At 55.5% G+C, this 15212-nt stretch overlaps 3 protein-coding genes and 1 non-coding gene across 8 annotated transcripts; 3 read left to right on the top strand and 1 right to left on the bottom strand.

Annotated features, from left to right (window-relative positions):
* Positions 1-241: 241 nt before the first annotated feature.
* Positions 242-3001, top strand: RPL10 (ribosomal protein L10). Of its 4 annotated transcripts, XM_059385890.1 has the most exons (7): positions 242-294; positions 399-444; positions 1332-1390; positions 1488-1595; positions 1795-1933; positions 2537-2699; positions 2784-3001. In XM_059385890.1, exons 2-7 carry the CDS (start codon positions 422-424, stop codon positions 2934-2936), a joined length of 645 nt encoding a protein of 214 aa, XP_059241873.1. In that variant the 5' UTR covers positions 242-294; positions 399-421; the 3' UTR covers positions 2937-3001. The 4 variants fall into 4 exon arrangements, with proteins under 4 accessions (XP_059241873.1, XP_059241876.1, XP_059241875.1 ...); XM_059385892.1 differs by lacking the exon at positions 242-294 and having other exon boundaries at positions 320-444; positions 1478-1595; XM_059385891.1 differs by lacking the exons at positions 242-294; positions 399-444 and adding an exon at positions 896-1009.
* On the top strand, positions 2356-2489 carry LOC132007955 (small nucleolar RNA SNORA70). The gene has a single exon (XR_009401501.1). It is a non-coding gene; the product is annotated as a small nucleolar RNA SNORA70 (small nucleolar RNA).
* Positions 3002-4159: 1158 nt separating the features above from the next.
* On the bottom strand, positions 4160-10515 carry DNASE1L1 (deoxyribonuclease 1 like 1). Of its 2 annotated transcripts, none has more exons than XM_059385888.1 (8): positions 10365-10515; positions 6938-7150; positions 6513-6601; positions 6343-6429; positions 5583-5683; positions 5329-5441; positions 4999-5247; positions 4160-4916 (listed from the first exon to the last, which is right to left on the bottom strand). In XM_059385888.1, the coding sequence occupies exons 2-8, from the start codon at positions 7067-7069 to the stop codon at positions 4782-4784; spliced, it is 906 nt and encodes a 301-aa protein (XP_059241871.1). In that variant the 5' UTR covers positions 7070-7150; positions 10365-10515; the 3' UTR covers positions 4160-4781. The 2 variants fall into 2 exon arrangements, with proteins under 2 accessions (XP_059241871.1, XP_059241872.1); XM_059385889.1 differs by having other exon boundaries at positions 10369-10515.
* Positions 10516-11652: 1137 nt separating this feature from the next.
* Positions 11653-14117, top strand: TAFAZZIN (tafazzin, phospholipid-lysophospholipid transacylase). The gene is made up of 4 exons (XM_059386114.1): positions 11653-12147; positions 12316-12444; positions 13472-13517; positions 13763-14117. Exons 1-4 carry the CDS (start codon positions 12039-12041, stop codon positions 13884-13886), a joined length of 408 nt encoding a protein of 135 aa, XP_059242097.1. The 5' UTR covers positions 11653-12038; the 3' UTR covers positions 13887-14117.
* The last annotated feature ends 1095 nt before the right edge of the window (positions 14118-15212 follow it).

The following is a 15212-nucleotide window of genomic DNA, read 5'->3' as shown; positions in this document are numbered from 1 at the left end:
CGTGAAGATAGTCGGCCTATATAAGGCATGCGCAGGCGTGAGAGCGCCTCTTTTTCTTCGGCGCGGTGAGTAGCTGAGGTTCTAGGCCCGTGCGTTGCCCTTGCTGATTTTCTGGCCTAGTTTGAGGCCTGCCCTCGTCTTCTGTCCGACTTTATCTGTTTCGTTGCAGCCACTGAAGATCCTGGTGTCGCCATGGGCCGCCGCCCTGCCCGGTGGTGAGTCCCGAATCCGTGAAGATAGTCGGCCTATATAAGGCATGCGCAGGCGTGAGAGCGCCTCTTTTTCTTCGGCGCGGTGAGTAGCTGAGGTTCTAGGCCCGTGCGTTGCCCTTGCTGATTTTCTGGCCTAGTTTGAGGCCTGCCCTCGTCTTCTGTCCGACTTTATCTGTTTCGTTGCAGCCACTGAAGATCCTGGTGTCGCCATGGGCCGCCGCCCTGCCCGGTGGTGAGTCCCGAATCCGTGAAATTTAGCAGCTGTGAAAAAGGAGGGAGATCGTATTTCGCCTCTAAAACCAACTGTGGGGTGGGGCCTCTAGTGCACCTTTCCTGTACTGGGAACAGACTCCACGTTTTTCCCAATATCTTCCGGGTCGCTTGGGTTCTTTGGTTATACTGTTTCTTTAAAAGTTGATGTTGCCTTTTAGATCTGCTTCTGTTTTGTTCGGGGTGGGAGATTTACTACCCTGGACTACATCCGTTCCACCACTTTTCGGGCTGGGAGCGACGTCCGCCTCGCTTCCCTCCTGTCTTGGAAATTCGCCACGTTTTTAGGCTCGATACCCTTCCAGGGCCTTTGTGTACTATCCTGGTCTTATTTCTGGGCGACATGCCCGTGCCTTTTCGGACGCCAAGGGCCGCCCCAAAAAGCGGGCTCAGCCGCCTCGTGTGCCCTGCAGGGGGCGTCAGGATCTCTTCACACGTGGTTCGGAGGCGGATTTAGTGCCACGTGCCCAAAAGTCGGTGGACGGCATGAACTGAATTACTAATCAGCGAGTTGGCAGTGCCTTGAAGTGAGACATAATTTTTTTTTTTTAAACTGAAAAAGCCCTTTTGGACATGTTGACTTTATGCGAAGTATGAAACCATAATAAGGGATCAAGCGAGATTGTTTTGCTTTTATGTTATTAGCATGGGTGTTTTCTAACATCTCACCACCTTACTTTGACCATATCTTGCTTAAAACCACCAGGGATGGAGACAGCTGGAGATTGACACATTGTTGTCCTCTCCATTCCCTGTCCTCCTTTTGTCTTAGTTTAAGGGAGCCCCCCAAAGTTTTGTTGGGTTCAGTTGTGAACTGTAAACTTGGGTTTCCCCCCACCCTCCCCGCAGTTACCGGTATTGCAAGAACAAGCCGTATCCAAAATCTCGCTTCTGCAGAGGTGTCCCTGGTAAGTAGTGGGAAAGCTCCCAAACTAAACTGGTTTGGCTCCACTGACTGAGGTGCCTATGGCACCCACTCCCACACACTTAACAAGTTCTTTTCAGATGCCAAGATTCGCATCTTTGACCTGGGGCGGAAGAAGGCAAAAGTAGATGAGTTCCCACTGTGCGGCCACATGGTGTCCGATGAATACGAGCAGCTCTCCTCTGAAGGTGAGGCAGGGCGCCTTCCTAATCACTCTGTCCGTTCTGACTGCCTGGGCTTTATCAGTTAGTCCTGAGTACGCAACGAGCAGCCTTTGTCAACATGGCCGCTACAGATGTGCTGTGAGAGCCAGGGAGGGTTACGGTAACTGCTTCAGGGCTGTCCTGTCTCACTGTGCTGCCTCCCCCCCCCCCATCGCCAACCTAGCCCTGGAGGCTGCTCGTATTTGTGCCAACAAATACATGGTGAAAAGCTGTGGCAAAGATGGTTTTCACATCCGAGTGCGGCTCCATCCCTTCCATGTCATCCGCATCAACAAGATGTTGTCCTGTGCTGGAGCGGACAGGTGAGCTGGGTCCTGGGTCTCTGCCTTTACAGGTGTATGGCCATAGTTGAGGTCCTTGTTCGGCTTGATTTTTTTTTTTTTTTCTTAATCAGAGTAAAGAAATGGGCCTCGAACAACCAAACTCAACCACCTGTAATAAAACCAGGTTACATGTTACCGGGTGCATTTTAATGGACTGTTTCTCCCTCCTACCACTGCACAGAATAATTGACTTGAGGGAACAAGCATAAGAGGCATGGTGACTCAGTTTGCCTCTTGTTGACTGACTGGTGGAGGGAGGTGCTTCTGAGGGAGTAGCTTTAATCTTGCTGACAGCCATCTGCCAGAAGGCAGGTAACTGAAGGAGTCACAGTTCAGTCTTTCGGATGAGCCCAGTGCCACCTCATAGGGACTGGTTAGTCAGTTTTGGGGTTTTCTGTTCTCTGCAGCCAATTAAGCCGACTGTGCTCTTTGTCTGTGGGGGCTCAGTGTGCCATGGCTGCAAACAGTAGCCTCCTCGGTAGTGTATGCAGCCTGTTGATTGTATGGGTTGCCCTAAGGGACCTTGGAGACAGCCCTTTTGGTGGATGCTGGGGTCTGACCTCATGGCTATCTCCAATTTAGGCTGCAGACAGGTATGCGGGGTGCCTTTGGAAAGCCCCAGGGCACAGTAGCCAGGGTCCACATTGGCCAAGTCATCATGTCCATCCGTACCAAGCTGCAGAACAAGGAGCATGTGATTGAGGCCCTACGCAGGGCCAAGTTCAAGTTCCCTGGCCGCCAGAAGGTGAGTTGTGCTGAAAGCACCATTCTTTCTTTGCTTGTCTCACTGTCCAGATGTTATGATGACATTCTTTTCATCTCTCCCTAGATCCACATCTCCAAGAAGTGGGGCTTTACTAAGTTCAATGCGGATGAATTTGAAGACATGGTGGCTGAAAAGCGGCTTATCCCAGATGGCTGTGGGGTCAAATACATCCCTAACCGTGGTCCCTTGGACAAATGGAGGGCTCTGCACTCATGAGAACCTTAGCACTACCCCTTCCCGTCATATTCATGCCCACCAATAAATCCAACTTCCTGTCTGTCTGTGCATCTGGATTCATGGTGCGGGGGGGGGGGCTTTTTGGAAACTCTGAAGTCACAGTCCTTTGAGAAGAAGGCTGCTAAGTTGGCCAGGATTGGCATCTTCTCAGTTGTCTAGGATGTTGAGTTGGACCTGCCTAGATGAGAAGTTGTCAGTTCGAGATTTCCCTTTACAACTCCACTCTGATGAGTCCCTAGGCACTGAGTGCTGCCTTAAAGTGGCTGCTGTGGAAGCTCTCCTTGATGAGGTTCCCAGACCAGCAATGTGATCAGAAATGGGGAGAAGTGAAGACCAGGCATGGTTCTGGCCATGTTTGAACCAGCTGTCTAGAAGATGGGTCTTCCTGTTAGTCCTTAAGTAGTTTGTGTTAAAAGTTGTAAGGCAGCTTTGGCCATCCTTTCTGTCTACAAGACCTTGACTGCATCCTGAGCTCAAGCTCCCCCAGACTACCTGAAATGGCCTGTAAGATGACCTTGGCAAATAGTGTGCGGCTCCCCTTGGTCTGGGTGTTCTTTGTGCTGTTTGGCACTTGAGTTTTAGGCCAGAGTTCCAAGAGGAGCATTCGCTTCAGCATCCTGGGGCAGCAGAAATAAGCCGGAGGGATCTCTACTAGGCCTGATGCCCTGTGGCTCCCCACCCAGAAGGGGGTTCTAAAGAGATGGCTTCCAGAGGCCCGTAGTGGCTGCCCAGCCCCACTGCTGCTTCCCTGGGCTGGCCTGTGGTGTGCTGCTGGGAGTCTCTGGCCATTGAGAGTCCACCAGCCTTTTTTAATCATTTAACAGCCATTCATAAGGTTGAAAATTCCCCTTTACTCTTGACCTTGAGATGGTTCTAAACCATAAATATTTGTGTTTAAATGGCCCTGATGTCCTAGCTGGATTTACTGAGCTGGAAAATAAATCTGGGGAAGGAAGGGTTCTATGATACCAATACCCAAAACAGGATCATTGTTAACATTTTCTGAAGTATCTGGTAGTCTTCACCTGCACGAGCACCTAGGTCCTCACGGGCGGGGCCTCTCTACTGTTTGCCCCCTAGCCTTGGTTACCAGCCCGAGCCTCGCCTTGTGGGCATGCAGCCAGCGTGGACCGACTACTCCGGATGGGGTGAGGTTGGGCTGCACCGTGGTTGTGAACTTGGGCTTGACAGCAGACAGCTGGGCTGTTTGCAACTGTTTTTATTTATTGGAGTCAACGACTGTAAATACTTTGTTTGCTAGTTACTGTGCGTGTGTGCGTGTAAACTGCTTATTGATCCCTGTGTCTGTCGCAATTTTAATACTGATTGATAGGGATCCTGCGTGTAATAAAAACGTCCTCTTGGCACATCTGCTCGACTATGTAATAGCCCCGCAATTTAGCTTTTTGTTTGCAGCAGTGTTTCCTTTTGGTTATCTAATAAAATTTTCCAACCTATTATGATTCCCTTCTCTGAGCTCTGCAGTTGAGCGCAAATCACCTGAGCGCCACCCCCCACACCCCGTCTCCTCCCCCAGCCCTGGAGCCTGTTCTGTCCCCACCCCTGACACTAGCTGGGGGCAGAGTGGCATGCGTCTAGCCTCAGGGCCTGCCACCTCCCACATTCTAATGGCGGGCAGGGGCCCAACCAAAGAACAGAAGCCAAGCGGAAGAGAAGGCAGAAGGCCAAGGGTTGCATTGTGGTGGGGTGGAGCTACGATCAGATGGAGGAGTCTCTCGGGAGCACACACGGGGGAGTGAGCAGGATCCGCGTCCCCAAGGCAGCGCAGTCCTCACATCTGCGGGCGGCAGGCTCAGGGCTGCTTCAGGCCACCAGGCCCAGGCGGGGGAGCAGGAGCAGCAGCAGCAGCAATAGGGCGGCCAGGCCAAGAGGCGGGACCCCGGGTGCCGCCCGGTTCAGCTCTACTTCCACAGGGTAGTGGTCGCTGATGTTGAGGGCCTGGGGGAAGGCAGCAGGACAGAGCCTCAGCGTTGGGGCCGAGGCACTTTCCTGTGGGCCCGTTGTGGCCTCTCCCCTTTACCTCCTCCTCGGTGAGGCCAAAGCTCCTGGGGAAGTTAAAGGCAGCCGCGGAGCGCAGCAGGCTCTGACAGCGCCCCCCATGCAGCACCACGCGGTCGTAAGCGCAGCGGGTGCTGGCCCGCACCGTGGTGTCCTCCTCGTCGCCGATCACCCACTGGAAGCCTGCCTGCGTCCGTAGCACCAGCTCCCCCAGGCGCTTTTTGGGCAGTGAGGCACAGTCAGCGTTGAAGTCCCCGAGCAAGATCATGTCCTGGAGAGGGGGGCAGGAGTCAGACCACCCAGCACCCCCACCCCCCCACCCCCGTCCCCCGTGCGATCGTCCCAACCTTACCTGGCTCTGCCAGCGCTGGGAGACATCCAGAAACACGTCGTACAGGGCGTTCAGCTCCTTCTCCACGGCTTTCGGAGTGGTGTGCAGCGGAACCAGCACCAGGCTGGGAAGGACTGCAAAGCCCCAGGGACCAGAGGCTCCCACCTGCTCCTGGGCACTCCCCGGCCAACCTCTTCCCAGCAACCACGCCCTGGGGCCCGCCAGCCAGCCCCTCCTTCCTGCTCCCAGGCAGCGGGCTGCCCTTCCCTTCCTACCCTTGCTGGGAAAAGTGAACTGGGCCACAAAGGGCTCCCGGGCAAAGAGATCATCCGTGTCCTCATACACGTAGGAATCCAGGACTTGTGTCTTGTGTGACCTGGGGGACCGAGGCATGAGAAGCAGTGGCCCCACATCAGTGATATTTAGCTCAGAGCCAGGACTCAGAGCGAGGGGCCCTCCACGACCAGCCCTATTTCACCTGACTGCAGCCTTCCTAGCTGCTTTTCTAGAACTTGTTTTTCATTGAGATACACTTCACATAACACGGAAGTGAATTCTAGACAGATGATTTCATCGTCACCTGAACACGCCCCTTGCCCTCTCCATCCCGAACCCAGAGGGTTCCCCCAGCCCAGGCTGTCCTACAGACTTAGGGCTGTCTCTGGAAACTGGGTCTGCCCAAGGTCCTCAATGAGCCCCCATTGTTGAGTCTCTTCCCAGAAGCTTCGTCTGGTTCACTCCCAAAGAGAAGGCCAGCCTTGCCCTGAGCCCCTGCGCTGGTTTCCACAGGCGAGAGGCAGAGCGGCCCCACGTCTGCACATGGATAATGAAGTCCCCCTGCCGTACGGACACGTGGCCATCACAGCTGGCTAGGCCGGAGGAGAGTCTGAGCCCAAAATAAAACCACTGAGGAGAAAAAGTGCAACGAGAAGGTGACGGCCACCGCGGCAGGAAGGCACCTGGAGCTGCTGGGACGATGGAGGCTCCTGGCACTGGGCGTGGTGCCAAGCCCGGCCCGGCTCCGTCTGTGCTTACCGGTACACGTACACGTACTTCTCCATGTATGTGCTGCGCCCCAGCGAGGGGCTGCTCAAGACGCTGTAGAACCCAGAGCCGTCAAATCTGCCGGGATAGGGAAACCCAGGGTCAGGGCCCCTGAGGTGCTGGGGAGGCCCCCCAGATTAGCCCCCCAGAGCCTTCCTCACCGATTGAGTTCTCGGAGCAGGAGAGAGATAGCACTGCCAGAAGCGTCCACTACCTCCTGCAGCACCATGATGTCGCAGCGAGCCAGGATCTGCCAGACAGCAAGAGGGCTGGTCAGTGCCAGCGACCTCGGGAGGAAGACGGGCTCCCTGGGGAACTAGCACTGGTGCAGCCAAGAGTGATGCGGCTCTCTGGCTGAGGCCCACGGAGAGCACTGGGACCAGCAAGGACCTGGGAGAAGACCGAGTGCTGCCCCAACCACACTACACCCATAGTACAGAGGAAACGGAGGCCAATGACAGGGAATGTGCTCCCCATCTCCTTACCCACGTCTCCTGATGTCCCCTCTCCTCTGGGAAATGCCCCTGGTCAGGCAGGGCAGGGGCTTTGGGTCGTGGGCACAGCTTTCCTTCAGTGATGAACCTACCCGAACGAAGGTGTCCATCACATGTTCTCTGGCCGCCTTGGAAAGTGTCAGCCGCTGGCCATTGAAGGCACAGATGCGAAAGGCCTCAGCGCCCCCAGGCAGGAGAAGCAGGAACATGGCTGGGTAGTGCATGGCTGTGTGGGGGCTGCTGGGACCCTCTGGAGGAATCCAGGCCGTTCCAGGGCACGCTTCCAGCTGGGCTCTGTTCTGCTTCTGAAAGGACATGGCAGTGTGGGACCGAGCCAGCACCAGCTTCCCAGAACCGGCCTCCCAGAACGGACCTCCCAGAACAGCCAGCATCACAGACCGCCTGCCTTTCTCCCCATGGACACCTTCCAACACCAGCACGCAGGGCTCGACTTCACTTTTTTTTTTTTTTTTTTTAACGATTTTAAGTGGGGTGCCTGGGTGGCGTAGTCAGTTGGGCGTATGACTCGTGATTTCGACTCAGGCCACGATCCTGGGTTCTGGGATCAATCCCACACTGGTGGGCCCCCTCCTCAGTGGGGAGCCTGCTTCTCCTTCTCCCTCTGCCTCGTCCCCCTGTTCATGCTCTGTCTCTGAGTCTCTCCATCTCTCTCAAATTTCGAAGATTTAATTTTCAAGTAATCTCTATATCCAATGTGGGGCTTGAACTCACAACCCCGAGGTCTAGAGTCTCATGCTCCACGGACTGAGCCCGCCAAGTGCCCCTCGACTTCATTCTTCTTAATTGTGCTAAAATACACATAGCATAGAATTTACCATCTTGACTTTTTTTTTTTTTTCACCATCTTAACCATTTTTAAATGCGGAGTTGAGTGGCATTAAGTGCATCCACACTGTTTTGTACATTCACACTGCCATCCATCGCCAGAATTTTTCCAGCTTCCCAAACTGAAACTCTGTCCCCATTAGACACTCGTCCTCTGTCCTCCTCCCCCCAGCCCCTGGCGCCCACCATCCCACTTTGTGTCTCCATGAATCTGACTACTCTCAGCACCTTGCAGGAGAGAAGTCCTACGTTACGTGTGTTTGTGACTGGCTGATTGCACTAAGCAAGTCGTCAAGCTTCATCTAGGTTGTAGCATGTGTCAGAATTTCTGTCCTTTTTAAGGCTGAAGAGTATGGATAAACCCAACTGAACTGACCTACTCCGCGGTTCATGGACAATTGGCTCGTGTCCAGCCCTGGCCGCTGTCAATCACACAGCTTGCGAACCTGAGTGTGCCAAGATCTCTTCCAGTTCCTGCTGCGGATCCTTTCGTGTGTACACCCAAAAGTGAAATTGCTGGGTCACACTTTTCTGGGGAGCCACCAGACCATCTTCCACAGGGGCTAACTCCTTTGTTCCATTCCCACCAAGAGGTCACAAGAGTTCAACGTCACAGTAAATTCCAACTTTTCACCACCATTAGCAACACGTATCTCTCTGCTTGGGAGATGCTATCTTTAAGACAAACTCCCAGCAGCAGAATTACTGGGTTCAAGGGAGTATGCACCGAAAATCATCTCAGCCAGACCAAATCACCCACTGCAGAGGGGGATGGGCGCCTTTCCCACGGCCCTGCCCTCCCCAGACAGCCCATCTTGTTCAACCTACCTGCTAAAGCCCCCTGCTTTTTGAGCGTCTCTTGGTTTACCTCGGTTTCAGATGCACTCAAACTTTGTCCTGTCATTTGGGTTCAGCCCCTTGCTTGATTCCTATCAGTGTCATTCTCATTTAAGCAACGTAAGTCCCTCTATTTCTGTCTGCCTGCTTTTCTCTGTCACCTCTGTAACCAGACTCAAGGTGTTCACCCCCTGGGGTGCACCAACTTGAACACAACCCAAGGAAGGGTTAAAAGGTAAGAGGGTTTTCGGGGCGCCTGGGCGGCTCAGTCATTAAGTGTCTGCCTTCAGCTCAGGTCATGATCCCAGGGCCTCACGTTGGGCTCCCTGCTCAGCAGGAAGCCTGCTGCTCCCTCTCCCACTCCCCCTGCTTGTGTTCCTTCTCTCGCTGTGTCTCTCTGTGTCAAATAAATAAAATTACAAGAATAAATAAAATAAAAGCTAAGAGGTTTTTAGTTCTTGGTACGAGTAAGGAGACGGGGATGGAGCGCTATCTCCCCAGGACTTTAACAGAGGAAGCTTTTATCCAGTGGGTTAGGGGTGAGGGCAGGGAGCTTACATTACATAGGCAGTTTGGGTTCAATTGTGCAGGCCTAGCAAGTCAGCAAGTTAGTGCAAACAACGTACGTTCAAAAAATGCTGGAAAACTCCACCTACAGGAGACTTTAGTATTATAATGGACTAAAGGGAGTTACTTTAGGACCACTCAGGGGCGAGGGCGGGGGAAGCAAAGGGACTTCTGTGCTCAGCTCCAATCTAGCTCCAACTGGCTCACAGGAGGCGCTATCAGGCAAGACACACCTAGTAAGGGGCTGTGAGGTGAGGCGGTGAGCTGGCTGGGTGTCTCCGCGGCTGGAACTGTTGGTTTTGGCAAAATAAACCATATTCCTTCTCTGCTTCTGTCCCTTCCCCCACTGCCTTCTACTCACAGCTTTCAGCCCTCTTATTTTTTTTTTAAAGATTTATTTATTTGAAATATTTTATTTATTAATTGACAGAGAGAGACCCAGCGAGAGAGGGCACCCAAGCAGGCGTAGTGGGAGAAAGAGAAGCAGGCTTCCTGCCACGCAGGGAGCCCAATGCGGGGCTCGATCCCAGGACCCTGGGATCATGACCTGAGATGAAGGCAGACACTTAATGACTGAGCCACCCAGGTGCCCCAACGATTTTAATTTATTTGAGGGAGGAAGGGAGGGAGGGAGAGAGCGAGAATGAGCAGGAGGGAGAGGGGGAGAGAGAGAACCCAGAGCAGGCTGCACACTGAGCACAGAGCCCCATGCAGGGCCCCATTTCATGACCCTGAGATGATGATCTGAGCCGAAACCAGGAGGAGGACAATTAACTGACTGCAACACCGGGGCACCCCTTTGAGCCCTCTTATTTGAGTAACTTCCCACTGCATCCCAGGTAACCTTTTGTCACCTCCCGCTCTGCCTTCCTCTGTCTTCCTTGCCCTCTCTTCCCTGTTCTCCCTTCTTTGTCATCTAGTCTCTTTCATACTCCTGGCTGGGCTCAATGTCTGTCTCTCCTGGGCCACCTGCTCTGTCACTCATGCTGGCTTGGGTGCCCTGCCCTGGTTACTATTCTGGGATGTATGTGGACATCTGAGCAGCCCCGGGCTGTCAAGAGAAGGCTAGAAGGCTCTGGGGTCAGGGGCCCGCACAAGGGCCAAGGGCAAGAAGAACCATAGTGACTGTTTCTGGCCTCAGCCCAGAACCCAGCCCAGGCCCAGGCTCCCAAGCTGAGTCTTGGCCCCCAGGGGTTCCCTTCCCCTTTCTCCCTTCCCCCCACGCAGGGGGCAACTTCCTCCCTCCCTCTGCTCAGAGGGCTCCCATACCTACTCAGACCAGCTCGTATCCACGCCTGCCGCAGCTGTAAGCAGATCGCAACACGTCTACGGAGTCGCCGCGGCGGTCTGGGCAGGAACCTTAGGGAAGAAAAGAGGAAGGGACTCTTCCCGACCCACCCCTCGGGCCAGGCCGGTCGCCCCACCCTTCCTGGCGCTGGGGCTGGGCCCCGCGGGGCCGACGGCCGGACTCCACCTTCTCTGACCCACGTGGAAGCAGGCTCCTGCTGGAGGCCTGGAGCTGTGGGCGGATGACAGCCCTGTGAGTCATAGAGATCGAGCCTCAGCGTTCCTATAATGAGTGGGGTCCCTGTGCCAAGGGCGCGGGTGGGGGGGGGGTGCGGAGCCAGCGCGCAAATGCAAACCGGGAGCTGTGCTCTCCCAGGCCCAGCCCTCAGTCCCCCACACGGGCTGCCTCTAGGCGGCACCTGGTAGGAAACACACGAGAGCCAGAGCTTGTGCCCGATGTCGGGGGAGACTTGTCGCGAGCCTGGGGACCCCCGAGGACAAGAGCCTCTTCTCCGTGTCCCCAGGGCGCTTGCCAGCGTGGCTGCACACTCCGCTCTCTGGAGACACCAAGCGAGCCAGCCAGGCGCCCAGATTTATTTTTGAAGCACCTTTTTATTGTTTTTTTAGAAAATGTTTCCAGGGGCCCAGTCAGTAGGGCATGTGACCCTTGAATTCAGGGTCCTGAGTTCAAGCCCCACGTTGGGGGTAGAGATTATTTAAATAAAAGAAGGGGGGAGAGGAGGAGAAGGCAGCTTAGCGGATACAAGGCTTTCTCCTGGGAGTAGAAGTGGTGGCTGAGAATACTGGAAATGTGCTGAACGACAGGAAATACTATATTATACATGGTATCTTTATTATTTGGCATATGTTGCTACATATACGTCACACATTACATGTTACATATATATACACATATTGTACAAAGCTGTAATATCGTAACTGCAAAATTGTGTGCAGTTAATTACGTGAAACTACATAATGTAACACATAACAGGTTACATACATAAAACATGGCATACAGTATAAAATGCTACAAAATATTACAAAACGGTTAATTCCGTTATATGAATCCTGCCTCAATGAAAATAAAGGGGAAGAAGAACTAAAGTAAAAGTGCCGTGAACTCCGGCCTTTAGCGGTGTCCAGTCATTGCGCTGCGGAGCCCGGTTAGCTCCGGACACCTCCGGCCGCGCAGCCCCCGCCGCCGGGAACGTGCTCGGCGCGGCGCGGCGGGGCGGGGCCACACGGACCCAGGGCCCGCCCCCGCTGCCGTCAAGCGGCCTGATAGCCTTTTACGACAGGCAGCGGAGAGCCGGCCGCCGTCGCAGGCTCGGTTTCGGGCGGGGGCGCGGGGCTCCTGGCTGCCACCGCCGGGCCCGTTCGCTTCTCACTGCGACCCCTGGCTCCTGACCCCAGTAGCGGCTCGTCTGTGGCGAGAGAGCGGGGGCCGGCCCGGCCCTGGCCTGACCTGCGAGGTGACCTTGGTCGAGTCCCCTGCCGCGTGGAGCCCGTGTGGCGCGGGCCCGTCAGAGACCCAGTTCTCCAGCGGCCGGGGACACAGACCTAGAGCGGCCCCCCACAGGCTGCCCCGTGGCAGGGGAAGCGCCGGGCCGCCTGGGGAGTGGGGAGCGGGGCAGCTCGGTGGGGGCGGGGGAGATGCCCCTGCCTGTGAAATGGCCGTTCCCCGCTGTGCCGCGGTTCACCTGGACTCTGGCCAGCAGCGTCGTCATGGGCCTGGTGGGCACCTACAGCTGCTTCTGGACCAGTGAGTGGGCCCAAAGCCGAGGCAGAGTAGGCCACGGCTCTCCACGCCCAGCCAGAATTGGGGTTTGGGGTTGTGGGCGTGGGTAGGGGCCAGTTTGGCTGGGGGGAGCCCTGGGACCCAGGGAGAATGAGGCCAAGACCTCTCCCCACAGTTCGTCTCTCCCTCCAGAGTACATGAACCACCTCACCGTGCACAACAAAGAGGTGCTGTACGAGCTTATCGAGAACCGAGGCCCAGCCACGCCCCTCATCACTGTCTCCAATCACCAGTCCTGCATGGATGACCCTCACCTCTGGGGTACCTGGCACCAGGGTTCTGGGCGTAGGGAGGCATGGCGAGAATCCGGGAGGGGGCCACATAAAAGCAGAACCAACTCACTTCTCACTGGGCTCTGTACATATCCCTGGCACTTCTGTTCCTGCGTGTCCTGCGCCGACGATGAAAATATGATTGGTGGTCCCTTCAGTGTCCTCTCAGAAAATGACTTGGTAAGGGCTTCAGAAATTTGGAGGGACCGAGGAAGTGAGGAAGCAGCTGCAGGGCAAAGTCTGATGGCTGCTTTACTTTGTCGCATCAGGCCTGTGGAACCCTCCATTCTCTAAACTGTGGAAGGTCCCACAAAGTATTAAAACAAATCCAAGAACCATAGGGTATCTTGTCAACGAAGGTGTGGGCTAGAGGCTGGGAGACCCATGTCCCGCCTCCAGGTTTGCCCCAGGCCGAATGTGTATCCTTTAACCAGCCTCATTTGGGAGCCCACTTTGCCACCTAGAAGTTCCTGCTCTGCTGACTTCACAGGGAGCAGCTTGGCTCCAGTAACCCAGATGGCTGGGTAGAGGGGTACCCAGAGCTTTTACTGATGAATTCGGGAGGTTAGACTTTTGTAGAGCTCATGGGAATCTAGTCAGTCAAATCAGAGCCTTTCAGAGCTCACCCTGGCCACTGGGCATAGAAGGGCCTGTAGAGTGCCATAGGCAGACACCGGGGGACCAGGAGGGATCTTTTAGAGCCACTCAGTAACCTAGACTAATGTGGTGGCAGCAACAGTGGAAGGGCAGGTGTAGAACAAGAGGAAGTGGCAAAAGATACGGGGTGGGGGTAGGCAGGCCAGATGTGGCGACTAATAAGGTATGGGTGAGGGTGGGAAAGAGGGAGGAGCCAGGGCAACGGAGGGTCCAGCCCCAGGGACTGAAAGATGCTGCTTTCAGCCATAGGGAAATGGTAGTGCTGCTGCCTCTGTTCCTCATTCCCTGAAACTGGGTGACAGAAAAAGCTGTTCCCTGGGGACAAGGCAAGCTGGGGCATGAAGCCTTTCCTTCTCTAGGGATCCTGAAACTCCGCCACATCTGGAACCTGAAGTTGATGCGTTGGTGAGGAGGAATGGGCCCCTCGCAGTGGGCCTGGCAGGCCTCACCCGTCTCTGCCCAGATTTGCCCTCCTCCTGCTCTGCCCAGGAGGCGGCATCCAGCAGTACAGGCAGGGCACGGGGTGGGGTTCCGCAGGCTCTCCTGTGCCTCCTTTCCACACTGCCGACGATGTCAGGCATCATGTTGGGGGAGGGCAGGGAATTAGGGTGCAGGGGAGGCAGGGATGACTGCATCTGTCCCTACTTCAGGACCCCTGCGGCCGCAGACATCTGCTTCACCAGAGAGCTGCACTCCCGCTTCTTCAGCTTGGGCAAGTGTGTGCCCGTGTGCCGAGGTGAGCTGGTCCTCCAAGAGGGGCTCATGGGCGCGTGAATGCAGGGAGGCACTTCTGCAGCCTTCTCTTCTCTTCTTCGGAGTGGGGACTGGTGGTCAGTGCTTTTGCTTGAGCAGTCCCGGGAGTGGAGGGACCCTGGTGGGACAGCCTGGGCACAGAGGGAGCCGGCAGCCACTGCGCTGCTAGTGTGACTCCCAGTTGCACTGCGTGGCTGCAGAGGTGGTACTGGCTGCTGGAGGAGTGAGGGCCTTATGGAGAGTATGCATTTCCTGGGACTGCCTGAGGGCTGTGTGAACCTGGACTGTGGCATTAGAAGCCAAGGAGGCATTGTCCGCAGCTAAGAGACTCAGCCATGGGAGGGTGGCGTCATGGGTCTGTGGCGGTGGTGGCATGTGCTGGAAGCTGCAGCGTTTTGGAAAACAGGCTTGCGGGGTGAGGGTGTGACACTGAGGGCCTCAGGAGGTGAGGGCCGTTTTGATCCCCATTCTCCAGATAAAAGGGTTTGGAGGAATTAATCCACTGGCCCAGGGTCATGGGGCGGGAGGTGGCAAAGCCAGGATTTGAATCCAGGTTGCTCTTTTGACTGGGAAAGGACAATATTTTCTAGGCAGAGTATGAAAGGAAAGGCATTCGAGACACAGGAAGCACATGCCAGGCCCTGAAGAGGTAAGCGATAAATGTAGAAAGTGTAGGTTGCAGGCCAGCCAAATGTGAAGGTTCTGGAACAATCGTGTTAGGAATTTTGGACTCTATTCTGTCATCAGGGGAGTGATGTGCTTCCTTCTGTGGTTCAGAGAGAGAAACCATCCCTGCCGCAGCATGGCTTGTCGGGGGAGGGGGAGCAGAGCTCGGTGGAGGCCGAGAGCCCAGGTAGGGGCTCACTGGGTCATTCCGGCAGCAGCAGACCATCGTAGCCGCGTCTCTGGAGGCCGCTGCGGACAGCTGGAGGCAGAGTAGACAGGACGTGTTGACAGACTGAGTGGGGGAAGGGGTAAGGAAAAGGTAGCTTGAAGACGACGCTAGGTGACGTCGGATGACACTGAGCCACTGGGAGGAGGGGCCGGCCAGCAGTGTGAGGGTTGAAAGGGAGGGCTGTTGTGTTCTGCGCATGTTTCCCTGGAGGAGCCTGTCGCCCGAGGAGGGCAGCGGTCCCAGAGGCAGTGGGATGTGCCGTTCGGGAACTCCGAAGAGCGCTCGGGCGTGTAGCAGGGACTCAGCGACGAACAGAGTTGCAGAAGTAGAGGAAAGATGGCAGCGAGGGAGAGCGGATGGCCAGCAGGCGCTAGGACGGCAGCTTGGAGCGTGAACAGAGACACAGGCCACCAGGGCAGCAGGAAGCAGTGGCAAAGCAGGGCCCCTTGGCA

Source organism: Mustela nigripes, chromosome X (genome assembly GCF_022355385.1).
Source record: "Mustela nigripes isolate SB6536 chromosome X, MUSNIG.SB6536, whole genome shotgun sequence".
Taxonomy (NCBI): domain Eukaryota; kingdom Metazoa; phylum Chordata; class Mammalia; order Carnivora; family Mustelidae; genus Mustela; species Mustela nigripes.
This window is presented reverse-complemented; position numbering and strand designations above follow the sequence as displayed.